At 38.3% G+C, this 18,011-nt stretch overlaps 2 protein-coding genes across 11 annotated transcripts in view; one reads left to right on the forward strand and one right to left on the reverse strand.

Annotated features, from left to right (window-relative positions):
• LOC144207146 (uncharacterized) overlaps positions 1–18,011 on the forward strand; it is a 163,922-nt gene that overhangs the window by 49,537 nt on the left and 96,374 nt on the right. The gene's annotated exons all lie outside the window — the stretch shown is intronic.
• The window catches only part of gria3b (glutamate receptor, ionotropic, AMPA 3b), a 63,675-nt gene that overhangs the window by 6,374 nt on the left and 39,290 nt on the right, over positions 1–18,011 (reverse strand). For 3 of the 6 annotated variants that reach the window (XR_013328583.1, XM_077732397.1, XM_077732400.1), the window contains exons 5-14: positions 16,733–16,786; positions 14,651–14,812; positions 13,785–13,952; positions 13,322–13,426; positions 10,946–11,050; positions 8,375–8,581; positions 6,761–7,134; positions 6,238–6,436; positions 1,430–1,677; positions 555–669 (exon numbers count right to left, since the gene is read on the reverse strand). Coding sequence is in view for 5 of the 6 variants with exons in the window: in XM_077732397.1 (XP_077588523.1) it covers positions 555–669; positions 1,430–1,677; positions 6,238–6,436; positions 6,761–7,134; positions 8,375–8,581; positions 10,946–11,050; positions 13,322–13,426; positions 13,785–13,952; positions 14,651–14,812; positions 16,733–16,786 (1,737 nt within the window). In the remaining variant the exon portion in view is untranslated. Of the gene's footprint in view, positions 1–528; positions 670–1,429; positions 1,678–6,237; positions 6,437–6,760; positions 7,135–8,374; positions 8,582–10,945; positions 11,051–13,321; positions 13,427–13,784; positions 13,953–14,650; positions 14,813–16,732; positions 16,787–18,011 lie in introns of all 6 variants that reach the window. The other 3 variants (XM_077732398.1, XM_077732401.1, XM_077732402.1) reach the window with 2 other exon arrangements.

Consider the following 18,011-nt stretch of genomic DNA (forward strand, 5'->3'; position numbering starts at 1 on the left):
TATGCCACTGGGAATGATTGATCCCATTGGCTTCAGAACACATGGATTCTGGGCTGGGATGTGTACAGAGCAGCTGCCGGTTCAATCAAAGCTGAGCCATCTTTCCCTGGATTTGAAAACATATGCTAGAAATGTTAACAACTTCCAGGAAAATATTTAAGCATTGGCTTAGGTTGATGAATGCCTATAAGATTACTAATTGTATTTCCAGAAAACTTGATAGACTATAATCCCAGATGAAATGAGCTGCCATGCAGATCTGTAAGCATGAATAATGACCGCCAAACTTTCATGACTGCAGGGCAGCATATTCACCTCACCATTTGATACATGTGCACTTGTTATACTGATCTTCTGTTTGCTAAGCAGGGCTCCATTTTTGAGCTGATGTGTTAAACCGTCTGGCCAGAACACCAGTCAATTGGGTGATGTGCCGTAGGGCAGCAGCAGGTTGTCCGAAGCGGACATTTGGTTCGGTTCTGGTTGGGTTGCTGTAACAGCCTTGCCGATTACTCTGCACTGTAGTACCCGATTGTGGTGACATCGAGGCTGACCTTGGAGTCACCTCCCCCGCTGCCGCACTCTCCCTTGTCGTACCACCATTTGTTTTTCAATTTGTCCAAGAGGCCTTGCTCATTCAGTTTTAAAACTGCCAGGTTAACAGCATTTCTTGAAACGATAAAACATAACTTGTAAGAAAATGCACAGGTCCGTGAGAAATCTAATGCAAAATAATGTATGTTCCAAGCATTTTTGAAGATAGGCTAAGGTAGAGAGGCTACCACTGTTACTGAAGCTTAGCACAGAATTACTTGAGTAGAATGTTCTGGGGAAAAGACAAATTGCGGTTTAAGAATTTCAGGAATACGAAGTGATAATAGAGGCTCACTTAAGGTACAGACAGTGTTAAATCTTGGAAAAGGTGGCATGAGGGGTTACGTAGTTTAGAATTGAAGTGTGCGGGATGGGGACACTTGTCATTGAGAAGAGAAGTAACAACAACAAACATCATGCAATTAACATTTGTCACAAGTGACAGCACAGCTTTTAAAAAGCTAAATTGAAAAAGCATTGAACCGTTAAATTAAAAATGACAACACAACAGTCAGGTAGGACGGAACGAGAGATGGAAGGGGGGAGAAGAATAACAGGAAGACAAAGACATGAAATGATTCTTAGCTCAAGCCATATTGGATTTGCTTTAGCAAAAAAAAAAAGTCTAACACGCTAAAAAGATCTTTAAAAAAAAACAGTTATAGCTTTAAACCTTGGTATTCAAGTGCATTGAAAATCATACTACCGTTACCTCTTGTGCCCATAAAAACAAAATAAAAAAACGAGAGGATGAGAAGAGAATGACAACAGGGGACATCAGGGTAGGTGGAATATTATAACAACATGGTGGATATTGTTATATTATTCCACCCACCTTAATGCTGAGCCTTTGGGCGTCGCCACTCCGTAGCCTTTCGAGTCAAGGTTCCCGCCCACTTTCATGGTGTCGCAGGGTTTCCGCTGCTCGATGTACTCGTTCATTGTGGACTCCAGGAGAAAGGCAAACTTGCCCTTTGACTTTCGTACCCGGGCCACGCCATCGGGTGTGGTCTTAACAAAGACTGAGGGTTCAGCTGATTTCATGTATGACCACATCTTCTCATAGACAGCTATTTTGGAACGCTGAGCAAGAAAAAGAAACAAAAGACAAGAATAGGGTCATAAACACACTAATTATCTTGTGTTACAATGGATGTTGTAGTATTTTGAGCTTTATGATCACTCGATTGAAAATGCATTAAGAAGTATTGAAAGACATCGTTTCAAAACATTTGGATATCTTTTTATACTTCTGAAAAAAATCTGCTGAATTATATTAAGATCACAAAGCACAAGAATCTAGAAAATCCATTTCCCTCATAAAAACATGCATTATCTTCTAAGCTATTTTTTAGTTCACCAGACTGTCAATCTATTGCTCATGCAAGATGTTTTCGTAGTCTTTGGAATCAAGAATTTTTAAGGGTGGATGATGCAGTTTTCAAGCTGCTAGTAAGCTTTGAGGATAGTTTCACCTCATTCCTAAAGATACGACTCACCACTTCTGCGCAGGCTGCATGTACAGAAAACAATTTTCACACCCTAGGTCAATCCATCTTTCTCTACAGTCTCAGAGAGGCTATTCTTGCATGACAAATCATTGAAAACAGTCCTCAGTCATGCCTTGACTTTTACAGTGTAGTCACTGAATTTCCATTCTGCCTCTAGTATAATATCTGAGCTGTGAAAGGAGTAACGTGAGCGTAGGAAAAAGGCTGTTTTCCCAACACATGAGGCAACCCATCAGATTTACTCAGATGAGAATATTCCAAATGCCTTGGGTTAGGATTAGCCAGACGGTAAAATTTGGGTGAGTCGAGCGCTATCTATAATAAGCATCAATTAAATTATTCAGTGGTGCTGGATGTATTTTGGCATTAGGCATTTCACACTTTGAACAGAACAGATTCTGGTAAAGTAGTCATGAGCAGGAGTCCTGGGAATGCCTTACTACTGACTGTATTCAATAAAACAAAAAAATGTTGACAATAGTTCCTAGTTTGACCTCAGTAAAAGTAACATCATTAGCTCAGATTGGAGAGGATGGTTCCTGTAAATCTAAGGCAATTATCTTGAAGATAACAAAAACTAGAATGATTTAGCGTGTGAAGTGAGTTTTGTCACCATGTGTCACCCAGACCAGGACTCCTCGGTGTCCTAAAAAGTCCTCCATAGAGGAGCATGTTCATCTCGAATGCCTCTTTATTAATAAACAAATGCATTAACCTTCACCCAAGGAGAGCATTTTACTGTCTCGCTGTACGATACAATTTGTTTTGGGCTTTTGTCATAAAGCATCAGACCAGGGGTGAGGATAAGATGAGATGGAGCATAACACACATTTTAAAAAGCCTGCAGGATGAAAAGTTCCCCGCAAAGACAAAAATACTTCAAGTAGGGACATTGAGTAGTCCGGGGTGATGCAAATATGATGGATGGGAGGAGGACTTTGAGCTGGATGCAATGTTTTTGCTGACAATCTGGGTACATCCCTATACAATTTACATGTGCCAAAGTGGCATGGAAAGGAGACCCGCTTAGAGGGCAATTTCTCAGAAGACTGCAAGCTAATCTGATGAGCTGCAGAAAAGCTCCAACTCCTCCTCAAATGAGACAATAGAAAAAATCTGGCAATTGATTACTGACTGCAGAGTGCTGTCTCAGTGCTTTATGAAGTCAATTCATCAATATCAGAGCTGGGAAGGAAGCAACGCGGTCAAAATTTAAATAGGCTGATTGTATGGTAACTGAAGTCTCAACAGAGATGTTTAAAGGGGAAATCGAACAGTGGGAATAGTATAAGAAAAATACCAACAGATGTTGAATATAGAGTCAATTTCACATGTATTGGGCCTAGCAGGATTCTCGTCCCTATGCATTTATTTCCAAGACATTTAAAACTAAACAATGTCCTGCATCCGAACATCATCAACAACATTTCTTGCACCACTTTTTTCAACGAGTGTAGAGAAAATGTTAAGGTCAAAGTAAAACAAAAGGTCATAGATATAACGATATTGTTTAAAATGCTTTCAACAACGAGTTATGGTAATTCACAAAGATTTATCACCTTGAAGCAGGGTTCTCAGAACAGGTCATCAAGGGATGCATTTGGTTTTGGTTTTTGTTCCAACCAATCCATCACAGACAGTTTAACAAATCAGGTTTCTGCTAAAGCAAGCTGCACCTGACTGCAATCAACTGATTACACTTGTTAGACACCAGATTGGTGAAAAGATGCCGTCTTGTTTGTTTGAAAGGCCCTTTGTGGAATAGTTTGCAAACCCTCTGTTTTGTTTTCTAATTCTTTCATGAGGATGGTGGTTTGCTTTGATTCTGGCACTCGACATAATGTCAATCCTTTGATCACTTTGTAGCAATACCGCAGTTTTCACGCATTATTTATTCTTTCTGGACTTCTCTCCCAAGAAAGAAAAGTTGCGGTTCTGAGGAGTGTACTTGTATCCCGATATCCTGAGCTGCAAATGACATATCTTTGAAGTCTATGCCTGAAGCAATGCTCTCTAAGGACAAAGCTTTGCCATAGGCTAAGCCTATCTCACAGTAGTCTATCATTACATTTGATAGCTCCCTCTCATATGCAAACAAGCTGTAATCTTTATAGATGCTCCATCAGTCAATACTCGCCCGAAACGCAACGTGACAAGGGCTTTGGGAGTCGTGTTACAGAGCACCGACATGATTGCAGAGCAGCCTCCGGATTCCTGGAATAAATTGGCTACTCTTCATGCAGCTCAGGCCAGAAGCAGGTCTTCTCTGCTTAGAAAATCTACTCATTAAAGTTAGTGTTAGACCATGCAGAAGCTCTAATGTCTCCGTCACAATAGCTGAGACGTGAAATTGATTTTTATGCTGAGAAAAAAAATGCGCTCAGTGACTGCACACAAGCTGTTGTTCCATTTTCATACCACCTGCACATCAGTAAGATGAAGAGGTTTGGTTGGGCATTGAGACCTTAGTGTAAAGTTATTTCAGGGGTAAACTAGGATTTTTTTGTATTTCATTACCGTCATTCTCTTTTCATTGTAATTGTGTTAAATGAAATGCATCTAGAGTCTCTGCTGGGCCATTTATTCTTTTCCCCACACACAGAATTAAACAGTGGCTTGAATATGCAGTATCATTGAAGTCATTAATACGCACCATTTTCCATTTTCATGTGCATTTTAGATTGCTGAATCTTGCTTGTCCAAGCTAGCGTTTTACTACGTGGTTCAAGTGACAAGTCTGATTATGTTCTACTACCATGTGTGTGGATGTCGGTCATAAAATGTTAGAAAGAAGGCACAAATGGAATCCCAAATCTTAATGTAGAATAGAATGTAATCAAAAAGTGTATACAATTTAGATATAAATTGGGGATATAAAGAATATGCAAGATCGATTACTGCATTGATGGACAAATTGTAGGGTTTCCACAGTATTTAAAAATCAAACCCCAATTTTTCTTGTCTGGGATGTAATAGACTTGGCATCATAAGCTTAAGATGCAAAAGTTCCCAGCTTGCTGGTGCTGTATGGATCTCATTAATGCAGATTCCATTTCTCTCTCTCTCTCTCTCTTTATTTTCATGTCAAGTTTCTACAGATTTAATTAAAAGTCACTAAGAATAGCAGTTCACAAATGTCATTTTCTGTTTGAACATATTGTAAAAACCCATTGCACAGAATCTGAAAGAACTGCCACTCTGTGACCGGCTCTAAGTTGTTACAAGAGCCCGCAGTGTCTCTATTGTCAGGTTAGGAACCTAATCTATAATTGGCATCCGCCATCTTTTGAATAAAAAGACCTGATACATGTAGGTACAACATCTCATATGAAAAGAACAGGCATTGGCAAGTTGCCAAATTCATATTCTATGCATGGTTTTGGCATGCGTCTCTTGGTAAGAAACATCCTTTTCCAAATGTCCTTTTAGTGTATTTATGAAAAAGCAAGATGCCTTTTATTGGGAAAATAAATATTTGCTTTTGAGCGGGCAGAAGGCTGTTTCATTATTACAATGTCCTTTTGTAGTTCCTTATTGAAAAGAGGATGCTGCCTTCAACAGCAGAAACAGAAAATTGGAGAAAGTCAGTTGGAGCCAATGGCATGTGATCATCTGATCTTGTTTTAGAAGCTATCATGAACCCAGATTTATCTTAATTTACAGTTTTATTGCCCTTCTGTCCCCTTTACCCGATGGACATATTTTCTATGGCATTTGACAGCTTCTTCAGACAGCTCAGTTTGACCTACAGAATGCTTATTCATTATGTCTAATTTGCCAGCCATGGCCAGCTAACTAATTGTATTTCATGAGCTGACCCCTCTGAGTTTGAGTCTGATGTTGGTGCTTGATTAGCCTCCTGCTTTTATCACCCCATAGTCTTCCATGTTGCTTGCTATCACCCTTTCTGCTGACAACCCTGGTAACTCAAGGTTGCACACTGCAGTACTGCTGCATAAATTTTACATTCATGTCTAAATAGTTGAAGAAATATACAGGTCAAGATTTTTGCACTTAAATTAGCTGCAAATGGATTTTTATCGAGTGGTATTTCTCATACAAGCATTTCGATTATCTAAAAAGCCTTCAAAATAATGATGTGCTTTGTGTAAAGTTCAGAAGAAACACTCACCCTGAAAAACTCTTTTGTGGAACCTGAGTCCAGAGTGCCATATGCTATCTCTGTCTGCTTTGCTAGATCTTCTGCGCTTTCTATAGGGGAGACCATTCTCTCCACTGTCAAGAAGGCAGCCAGGTTGGCTGTGTAGGATGAGATGATGATGAGGGTGAAGAACCACCACACACCACCGACTATACGGCCTGAGAGAGACCTGTAATACAGTTATCCATTACAGGAAAAACAGAAATAAGATATTTAGGTACAGAAAATGAATCTCAAGAACAACACTGATGTGTTTTTTTGACAAAATAGCCTCTCTATCATCTTGCATTTGTTGAGTATTTTATATATTTGTTATTTTGTGTCGCCCACCCATGCTCCAATGAAAGTAGTGGATGGTATGCATTCACTAGAGTCGTAGAGCATGGGCCCTTGTGACTAGTGAAAAAAATGTTTTTAGAAGAAAAAATATATATATTCCTTGCCACTTTTAAAATTATATCATTGCACAAACATGTCTTTATCATTTACACACCTTGGTGAGATGTCACAGCCCTGCTGCATGAATGCACCCAATGAGAACCACAGAGAATTGAAGATCCCAAAATCATTGGGAGGATCAGGAGGTGTCTGTGGGTCTTTGGTCTCATCCTGTTCTTCGAGGTTCCACTCGTAAGGACTGAACCGACTGACCAGGAACAAAACCACGCTCACCCCAATATAGGCAAATACTATACACATCCAGATCTCATAGGCCAGTGGGTCCAGGAAGGAGAAAACACCAGGCTTGGACTTTTGAGGCTTCTTTATCATAATGGAGATGCCCAAACTCATAAATGGCTTGGAAAAGTCTATCACTTCCTCTCGAACCAAAGTAATGGTGAGAGGTGCAACAGCTATATCTGCTCTCTGGAAACAGGAACATTAACAGCAGCCATTAGTAAAACATTACACCAGTTATGAAATGAAAAAAATTAAAAAAACAAGAGAACACATCTTAATCAACAACACAGAGTAAAATCATACTTATTAAATTGAGAGTCATAAAAAATATTAAACAATTGATGAAAAGAAAGCAGAAATTGAGCCATAAGACATATTTGGACCCAAATGGTCCGCAAATGGACCCAATAAAAACCATTGTTTTCTTTCCCCTGTCAAGACACCTTTGTGAAGGGCTATAACCATTTAATCCTTGTGCAGGCATAAGCAGTACTCAATCAATGACCAGGGAAACAAACCAATAGCAGCTTCAGGCCTAACCTTTAAAAGACAGCGGAGATCTAATTAATTTAACAATCAAAAGGTCAAAATGTACACAACTATTAGTCTCAGCCCAGCAGCTGTAAAATCATGGGCTGATAAAAAAAGATGTCATGAAAGATCTGCTTTTCTCTACTGGTAGTTAAGTGCATTGAATTTTCCAATATGAGGAAGAAAAAAATTGGTGAGTAAAGCCAGGATTCTGACAGTTGGAAAATTGCACAGATCTCCAGATCAAAAGTATTAATTTGCTCTTTATTCGGCTCTAATTCAACTTTTATTCTGGCTCAGTTTAAAGCTGTGCAGGAGTTTTGTCTTACTTGAAACATAGCGTGACCCTTCGCTAATGTGCGAGTCTCAACCTTTATAGAGTACAAAACATATGGATTTGGTTGTTTCTAACCGCGAGCGACCATTTAACTGTTGATTTTGTCAGCTGTGAATTTACAGTGTGGCATATTCATCATACACATCAAACATGGAACACAATTACACAATCACTTCAAAGGCACACAATCCGTCTTTCATTGAAGTGATTACAGAGTGTTTGCCATATGGACTCTTTGTTTTCACGTACTTACCTTGCTTTCGCTTGCATGAAAGGTGGATTTGTAGACTAAGCAAGACTGAATCATTTCAGAGAACAGCACTGAGAAATGATTTCATTTTCTCCATCTCAAGATTATCACCAACCCTCCCATGTTTGAGCTTCCATTGTTCAATTTTTCTCAAGGCTGAGCACCGCGGACAGCATTAAGACTGTGGTTGGCAATAGCCAATGAGTTGTTGGTGATAGTCTTAAGACAGAAAAATGAGATCTCCTCTCATGTTGAAGTTCCTTGCAAACTGTCATGTAATCAGTGAAAATGAGGCTCCCAGTACTCACCCCATAGACCAGTTCACCCACCATCCCGTTCCATGCCTTGGTCTCGGGGTCTCGGGCTCCATACTTCCCATCCATTACTATAGACAGTTTGTACTTAATTCCAACATGTTTGGCAATCTCAGACGCTAAATCGACGCAGTAGCCTTCATATCTGTCATTCCCCTCCAGATGCATATAATTTTTCTTGTACATCACATAAGGAGCTTCCTGTTGGTTCAAACACATACTGGTTTTCTAACCACTTGGCACATTACATATTCAGTTATTCAATTCAGTTATGCATTATACATGCATGCAGTCATTTGAAACTGTGCTCACACACAGATTTAACATACACTACTACATACAATACTAGTTGCTAGTCACTTCCATGCAATCATGCAGAAAGAGATGATGCATTCCTAATGCACATATATGCTCTGATAACAGTAGCACGATAGCGTGAACTCACTGCTGTTATCAAGACGTGGAAGCCAGCAGACACCCGGACCAATGCACCCAACCCAATTTGAGCTCAAGGGTGCAACTCTTAATCTTAGAGGGTGGTGGGGTTGTTGAAGGAAGGAGTACCATTTAACACTGTTTCCACCAAGCGATACTGCATGTAACTGACTCATCCAACTTTTAAGTAATGTTTTTGGTGCAGTGGTTGCACAGATATGCTTGTGTAGAGGTTTTACGCTGTTGTTTTATTGATTTGTTACCAGTAGCACCCTCTACAACTTGAAGCAGAATTGAAAGTCATTTGTCTTGTTTGGTCTACCCTGTCCTGAATTACAATCATTTTCTTTAGTGAAGTAATTCATGATTGACACAATGTCTGGTTAGGAAAAGATGCTATGATATTATCCCTGTTAGAAATCCAGCATGTGCTAGTGTTTGTATCAGCAGGACCAGTACCTAAAAGCAACAATACCAGAAAAGTTCTGCAGGATATTTTGTATTGATGTTGCTGGTTCAAATATCTAATATTTGAATATGCTGGATTCCTTAGCAGAGTTGTTATTTACATATGTTATGTCGTTGATAGACCATATACCCTGCTTAAACGTACTGTATCTCAGTGGAAGAAATGCAAAAAAAAATCGTCAAATGCATTATGCCAAACAAACTAAACAGTAACACTTGGTGGAAAACTCGCTTTAGGGTGTGTTTACACAACATCAAGATAAAATTATCATAATTCTTTTGAGGAGTACTTGGATGTAGTGTCAAAACATTACCAAGATCCCATATACTTTGTAATATTTCACTGTAAACACGATTACATGTTAGAAATATTATTTTAGCTATTGCCTTTATTTTAGAATCTCTATTGTTAGCATTTGTGAGGGTCATTTAGCTGTTTTCTGTTAAAAGCAATGTTGTGTAAATGGCCCTTACTTTGAACAGCAGGGGTGTTTATAGGGACATAAAAGGCTGGGGAGTCATTGAATGGGCAAAGTCAGCACAGTGATAGGTGAGGATGGGAATGGGGATGGGTTTCACAAGTAAATGCTAGTGACAGGAGAGAGATCAGAGAGCCCAAATTTATTTTAACATATTCAGGCTCATTGCACTAGTCCAGACTTAAAGGCTGTTCCATTAAAAAAATAATATAATAATAAAGATTTTTAAAAAAAATCTAAAAGTCAAAAGGAAATGAAACAAAATGAGTGGGAGCTTTAAAGGGAAAAAAATTAAAATAACTCCCCGTATGAAAGAATTAGAGCAGTTTTCAACTCCCCTTCAAAATTCTGGTGCAGCTTATCTTTTCTCTTCCCAACCACATCATTATTAACAAACAATAGGGCTACTCAGGAGGGCGAGCATCGTCATTACAGCCGCACGCAATTAGTGCAAGTGGGAAAGCAATGGTTTGTTTGTTCAGTGCTGAACACTTCTACTCACTTCAGAATCCATCAAGCATTTCTAACAGTTAACTCATGTTCGTATCTCCATGTTTGTATTTCTTAAGATTTCTTACTGCTGACTGAATTGCCTGATTGCAAAAATATAGCCAACCATTTTTTTGCTTTGTGTACAGTTGAGTGGTAATTATTAAAGAATTATCAAATCCTTCACCCCCAATTGTAAGTTCAACACAGAACAAATGAAAGGCGCAGTCGAAGCAAAATAACAAAAACAAGGAAATACTGTGTACCACAACTTCCTATTATTTAGCTTTCCCAAAGTTGGAAAAAAATATTGCATTATCATTTTCAAGTCATTCCTTTCGGCCAGTCGATCCCAAGTGTCATTAAACATTTACTTGATGAGGACAGACAGGTTTACTTACGTATGTAACTGATGGAGTCAACCATAATTAATTTACCATTATTGTGATGTCACTGCTACAACAGGCCACTGAAGTATGGAAAATCAAAATGCTTTGACACCCACACGGATACAGTTGAAACACTCCCCCCAACATGGGTTGACTGTTTCAACATGTAGTGAGTGGATGGAAAGCAACACAAAAAAGATGTGGTTCTACCCGCCCAGGACAGAATGTCTCACTCATTGGCAATCAACACCATGACCTTGAGTGGCAGAATATGTGAAACATTTCAAACATTTTGGAAAGTGTACCATAATAGTAGTGACCACAATCGTTCGGTTTTCCACTGAGGAGTCATTGGTGACCTGTGCGTCCATAATATTTACAAAGCGTGTGAACTCGTTCCAATACCCGATCTGAAAAGAGAAAACAATGGTTAGTGCTATTTTGATAAAATACAGCTGCACTAAACGGACAACAAACTAACGTAAAAAGGCAGCAATACATACTGTCTGTACATAGCAACATAGATTGGATTATTTTTTAATGATGGCAAATTTCTCAAATGAATACTACCATAGCAGCATATTCGTGTTGCATCCTAATTGTTGACACTACAGTCCAATGGTGCTTTTTGTATGCAGTCAAAATGTGTAACCAGCCTTGGGTATAGGACTAATTTTTAAATATATTGTTACATTTTTTTCTAAACAGGGAGAAAGTGGAAGTATAGACCAGAACTAGTATTTTAGTTTTCATTTCTGTTCCTAACAATGCTTCTAATATAATACATAACAACTCATTAAGTTAACATTTGAATATGAAACATATTTTTTTCCATCTGATTAAAATGTATAAACATGAACTCACTATGATCCATGGAAAACTTTAAGAAAAAATGCAAATGAATGCACATGGCGCCTGTTTTTACGACATAAAGGAAATTACAATGGAAATAGTGCCTTCGATACATTATAATAGAAACAACTGAGAAGAATGTTAATATTTGAGTGGTGCAGTAATCTAGACAATGTATTTCTTTTGTCATACGCTAATTATCACATACATGAGCATAAGCAATTCATTTTCCAATCCCTCCTCCTTTTTTATATGCAGTGTGACATTTTAATTGCTTTTATGCACCAGGAAGACAACTTATACCCCTCACACCTTTACCCTCTTAGATATTTCCGGTAAATAATTAATATTGGGGCCTGCGAACTGTATACATACTTAATAATTTAGCGTATCATTCCAGTGGCTCTACAGTTTTTTGCTGCGGCATTCTGCTATACAGATGCTTAACTCACACCGATGTCAAGTGTTTGTTTGCCCATCTGAAATAATGGCTGCTCTGGCTCACGATGAAACGCCTTGCATATGTTGCTGCCAGTTTTCTAACTGTTACTGGCTCCGATTTCCCTAGTCACATCTGGCCTCCATTTTTTTTTTTTTTGGGCCGTCAGATCTTTAAATATTTGGGCCAGGCAGGTGTTAAAAGTAAGGGAAAAATGTTTGCACGCTGAGTGGAGGCGCTAGAATTTTAAACGTTTGCTGACAAAGTTGAGAATGTATTGCAATCAATTGGAGAAACATCAATGTTTCTATGTTATGTCTTCGTGCTCATGGGATGAGAGAGTCCTATCATGGAGTTCTGCTCCTGAGGCAAAGTCCTGATTTCACCCTGAGTGGCGGGGACACATCAAGTCTATACATCACTTGTGACAGTCACAGCTTGCAGGCCTCCTCCTCTCACTGCTGCTGGGCAGACTCGGCCTCCCGCTCTTGACATACTGCTGCCCAGCTTGTCTTCTATTCCCTCGTTGCCTCACACTCACCCTGTCACCCTCCACACACGCACACTTTCAAACCCCCTGCACTAGATTCCCCTCTTGGCTGCCTTTTTTTGGCTGAAAGGGTAGCGTGATGCTAATTGAAGAGTGAGCTTTATAGGCCCCAAAGGCCGCCGGTGTATTGTATGTGTCATATAGGAACCAAACACACTCACTCATGAGAAAATCACAGCTGTCTCTTGGAACTGGGTGAGGTTATGAAATAAAGCCAGAGGTCATTATGTGCTATAATGTCAATGCAACACTGAGATTCAGCATTTTAAAATTTGCTTATTTGAATGGTAATTATTCCAGAAAAGGGTCAGAAAGCATATCTCCATGATCCCACGACATTAGTATACTATTGCGTGTCTCACAATGGAATGCTATTAGTGGTTGAATAACAGGCAAGGATGCAAGTTGTTTTGTGTGATTCTAATATTGGTAGAAATCAAAATAATAAGATAAATGCTCATTAGACGTAAAATGTTGCCATGAGCAAATGGAAACATGTAGAAAAGAAGCCACCCCAGATCAACAATGCAGTTTTCCTTGCTCAAGAAAAAAATAGTCATTATGAATACTATATGAATGATCTCAGAAAGCTAATTTTGTTATATTTAGATGGGGAATATCTGTATGTATATTCTAACTAATATACCATAGGCAAAAATCCTGCCAGCAGTGGGGAGCCAAATGGTTAATATGAATGAAACTGAGTTTTTAAAGTACTTTTTTTTATAACTAAATGTGCATACATATTTTCATTCATCTTTTCTGTGCTAAGATGTTTCCACCTTAGTTAAACATTTTCTCATCAGGCTGTTTGGAAAGTTAACAGCCTTATGTTCTTACCTTCCTAGGCCCACCTATTTTCATCTCATACACATCTATGGTGTAGTTGGTTCGACGGCCATAATTGTCAAACTGGATGTTGCCTGTCATCCCCCGCACTTGGACCTGCCATGTTGCACATACACACACATAGACACACAGAGATCACTTTGCATATATAACTGGTATTACATAGCTGTCCTTGGAGCCACTGGAGTGTGCACAGTCTGTTAATCAAATGATGAACTGGATTCATTTTAATAAAATATGTCGTTTTATGGTAATGAGTGAGCTCTGCTCAAAGATATCGGGAGGCAACGGCAGCAGAATAACTTTGCATTTGCGTTCCTTCTCTCCATCACGTTCTATCTTCATCATGCACTCTTTCAGTATCTCTACTTTACTTCTTTCAGCCTTCCCTCCACTTAGTTGCTTGCAAATCTAACCCAAGATTGGTGTCTTACTCTCATTCTCAAACCCATACCGTTTTGAGAGCTCTTTCAATATCGATGCCTTGGCTCCAAGGTACCGCAGGATTGGCAAGACAGTCGCCGGCACTGCCACGGCGTGAGACGTCCACACGTTGGCGTCGCAGGTATCGGAAGGCCTCTGCTATCACCAGGATGGCATCGTGCGTGAGCGCTGAAGTGTACTGAAATCCAAGAAAAGATAGGTAGAAAAACATGTAGGATAAAGAGTGCCTTTCTTATTGTTCTATAGTGACAACTAACAGAGGTTATTATACGTAATCATTTGCGTGTTAGAATCTCACCTTACTGTTTATCCCAATGAAGTCTCATCTATCAAAACTGATTAATAAATTGCCCTGACTGAATACTCTTAAAGACCAAAATTACTACATAAATCCATTTATCTCAGTAATGTCATTAAACAGATTTGATTAGATCTTTTAGTTTCTATGGTCAGAATCACTTTCAAAACTTTTACTGCATAATTAGCATGAGGCTGGCACATCAATATAAGATCTTATTCCCTAAGCGCGTCCCTCTTAACTTATTCTGACCTTTTCACCAACGACGGGTTGGGAAACATGTTTTTTTTTTGGACCACTTCAGCATGACAAAATCTAATTAAATGCCATTCAAAATCCATTTCCTTTTTTTGCTCATTGTTTAATTAGATGTAAATTGAAGCTACAATATAACCTTGCCTCACGCAGTTTATCAATATATTGATTGTTGAGGGTTGCTGAGTGGAGAAAGTAAAGAGAAGAAGAAGACAATAATGACAAAGGGAAACAGAGGATAAGGAGTGGGGGGGCTCTTAACTTCAGAAGGGAGCGATCATCTTACTTTGCATGCACAGTGAAAGGCCTTCTAATCAAAGTACCTTCAGAGGAGCATTCCGGGCTTCTGGGAATTCTCTTTCATCTAGCCGCTCCCAGCGTTGCATAAACTGCTGCACAATGGGGTTCTCAGGGTTGACTATCTGAAACCCTGAAATGTTGGCTCCTCCGGCGAAGACTTTGTCCAAACTTACATTAGAAAATCCCTGAGATAGGACAAAGTTGAAAGAGTGTTGGCAAAGTCTTGTGGAGGTTGTCTTTCTTTTATTTTTTTTAATTCATTTTTGAATAAGGCATGAGGCCAAAACACTAGGAAAATATTTGTTATTTTGGCAGTATGTAAGGTGCATTTTATTTTCAATAAAAAAATCATGCTGTAGGCAAGGTGAATGCAACGTGTTTGGTATTATACTGAATGTTTTCCTATAAACTTTGAGGGACAACTTGAAGAATTGAAGTTAGATAAGCTATTCCAGGAGACCTTTAAGTTAATGGATTTTTTCAGAGATTTAATAATTTCAAAATTATTTGTCTTAGCTGTGTATTTAGTACCCAATATCCATAAAGACATTATAACTTTCCTTCATTTTTTAGTGACTAAAATGTCAACATTTGAAAGTGAAAATACATCGTTTTTGGTGAATTTTAGGCACTATTTATTAACTTGTACTTCCAGTTGTTCCATCTTAAAATAACATGCAAAGCAGTGCCAATATAGTGCAGAAAAATAGATTTGATTGTGTACACACTTTCTTAGAAACCAAAATGATTGTGACACATATTTTCTGCTACTCTCTTTTGGAGTTTGTGATTGGTCTTAGCTGATTTGGACTTGGAGCCAGTCAAAGGAAGGTGTTAGGTCATATCGCCCTTGACAAAATACATTTAAACGCTTGCATCTGGGTCGATACAGCATACTGTGACAATTGGTGTTGGCTCGGCAGGATGATTATTTTTCTTCTGGAAGTAGTGGCCTTTATATCATTGCTGTTTTCCTCTGAAAGGCACTGAAACGAGTTGCCTTCACAGGGAGTATGGTCTCTCCCTCAGAGATAAAAGTGAAAGCTCCGTCATCCAGGAGTTTCTCAGAGTAGAGCCGCCGCTCATATGTAGGGAGAGGAGCCAGATGAGGTGGCTCTGGCTTGTGATTAGATACATCCTGAACGCCCACCCTGATGAAGCGTTCTAGGCACGTGCCACTAGAGGAAAGCCTAGGACACGTCTCAAGGCTGTCCTGGGAACTCCTTGGGGTCCCCCTGGAGGAGCTAGATGAAGTTGCTAGGCAGAGGGAAGTCTGGGCTGAGTCTTTCTTCCTGAAACTGCTGTCTCAATGGCTCGACCACAGATAAGCAGTAGAAAATTCATGTATTGCTGTCTGCTTCCAAATTGTCAGAGAGATAGATTTTCCCTAACACAGTAATATAAACTTTGAAGAATTGAAGTGAGTTAGATAAGCTATTCCAGGAGACTTCTAAGTTAAGGGATTTTTTGAGATATTTAATAATTTCAATATATATATATATATATATATATATATATATATATATATATATATATATATATATATATATATATATATATATATATATATATATATATATATATATATATATATATATATATATATATATATATATATATATATATATATATATATATATATATATATATATATATATATATATTTATATATATAAAATATACATATAGAATTTTTGGGATGTATGTTTAAAACAATAGATGATTTTTGAAGACTTGTGTGTACATCATTTTTAGCTCACTAAGGGGAAAAAGTAGAGAAGGATAACACAAACTTTTGTAATTTAAGCTTACCTTAACTTGACTAAGAGGAATGGATATAAGAAGCTCTCATGCACAAGCAATTCAAAATGTTTACTATAATTTTCGATTGCCTATCAGGTTATATGGTGCATTCACATTTATTAGGACTTTCACTATATTGTCTTATAGCCATATTGGTACTGATAAGAGAGTGGATAAAGCGTAAACCATTAAATGCAAAAGTTTAATGTGCATTGGGTGCGTGCCATGAAGGAAGGAACCTTTATGTCTGCATCTAGCAAAAGGCAGGTTTCATGCCCTACAGCATCTCAATTACTACTTACAAGATTGGACAGAATGTAGTGGTAGCCACGGCTGTTCTTCCCCAAGGCCACAACCTACAGGAGAACATCAATATAGTCAACTGTCCATGACATAAAAAATAACAGGCGTACAATACAGGCTGGAAGTTGTTTGACAAAACGTAAATGCGGCAATAGTCTTCTACTGATTTGGAAGAAAAGAGAAATAACAGAAATTTAATTAAGGTGGTACTGATAATAAGAAAGACCACACAGAACAACGTTGATTGTTCTACCCACTTTGAAGTCAGTGTGCAGTGCCATTGCGGGACAAAAAGAGGCCTAGAAGTGAAGAAATGGCATATTTAAAGCAATTTACAGTTAGACCCTGAGCTATACGGAGAATCTCACTCAGCTTTGAAAATATCACACCTTTACAGCATACAAGTGTGTTTCAACCCACACAGCCTGTCTGAAAATAGTGTTATTCGACGCCTTTCCATCACTGTACTTCCAATCATGCTGCTTTTATCCTAGATTTTCCTCCCACTGATAATTATTGTGTTGATCAGTTTGACAGTGACACTTCATGTGGTTTTGATACTATTGCATAAAACACACAAACACAAATATATCTATATATATATATAGATTGACACTTACAGTAGATACCCCTTGTATTCAGAGTTATATAAGATCACCTTGAACTTGCGTATAAATGTGAAATTACTTAATAAAAATCCAAATGATGAATGTGAAATTACTTAGTAAAAATCCAAATTATATTAAGTAAAAAAAAGTTAATAAATATAACCTTCCCAGCTTACAATTAAAACTATTAAACATTTGCAATCAAGTAATACTAAGAGACATTCAATATTCTTTTTTTCTTCTGAAAATGCAGAGCACAAAACAGCAATTAGAAAAACTAGACATCAAGTTTAACTTTGCTACTGTTAATATCACACAAAACAACTCATTTCAAAGTTGTTACAATTTCAACAAAGTACTTCCATAAAGTTAACAAACTGCTTCTCATTTTACAACCTGTCCACCCACAACTTAAAGTTTTGGTTACCCATAGAACAGTGAAAGTGGGATGAGCACTTGTTCACTTTCAAGCCGTTGGGAGGGTCAGTGTTCTGTGACAGCTTCCCCATCATTGAAGCTTTAAACTAAAAGCACCACAGGATATCAGACAGACGAGCTATCAGAATCCATCAGTGTGCATCTAATGTCTTTTTTTTACAATGACATCCCCTTTTCCAGTGTAAATGTTCCATTTTTTGCTTGCATCCTGCACTTTATCGCCCTAACCTTG

The sequence above is a fragment of the Stigmatopora nigra genome, chromosome 14 (genome assembly GCF_051989575.1).
Source record: "Stigmatopora nigra isolate UIUO_SnigA chromosome 14, RoL_Snig_1.1, whole genome shotgun sequence".
Lineage (NCBI taxonomy): Eukaryota > Metazoa > Chordata > Actinopteri > Syngnathiformes > Syngnathidae > Stigmatopora > Stigmatopora nigra.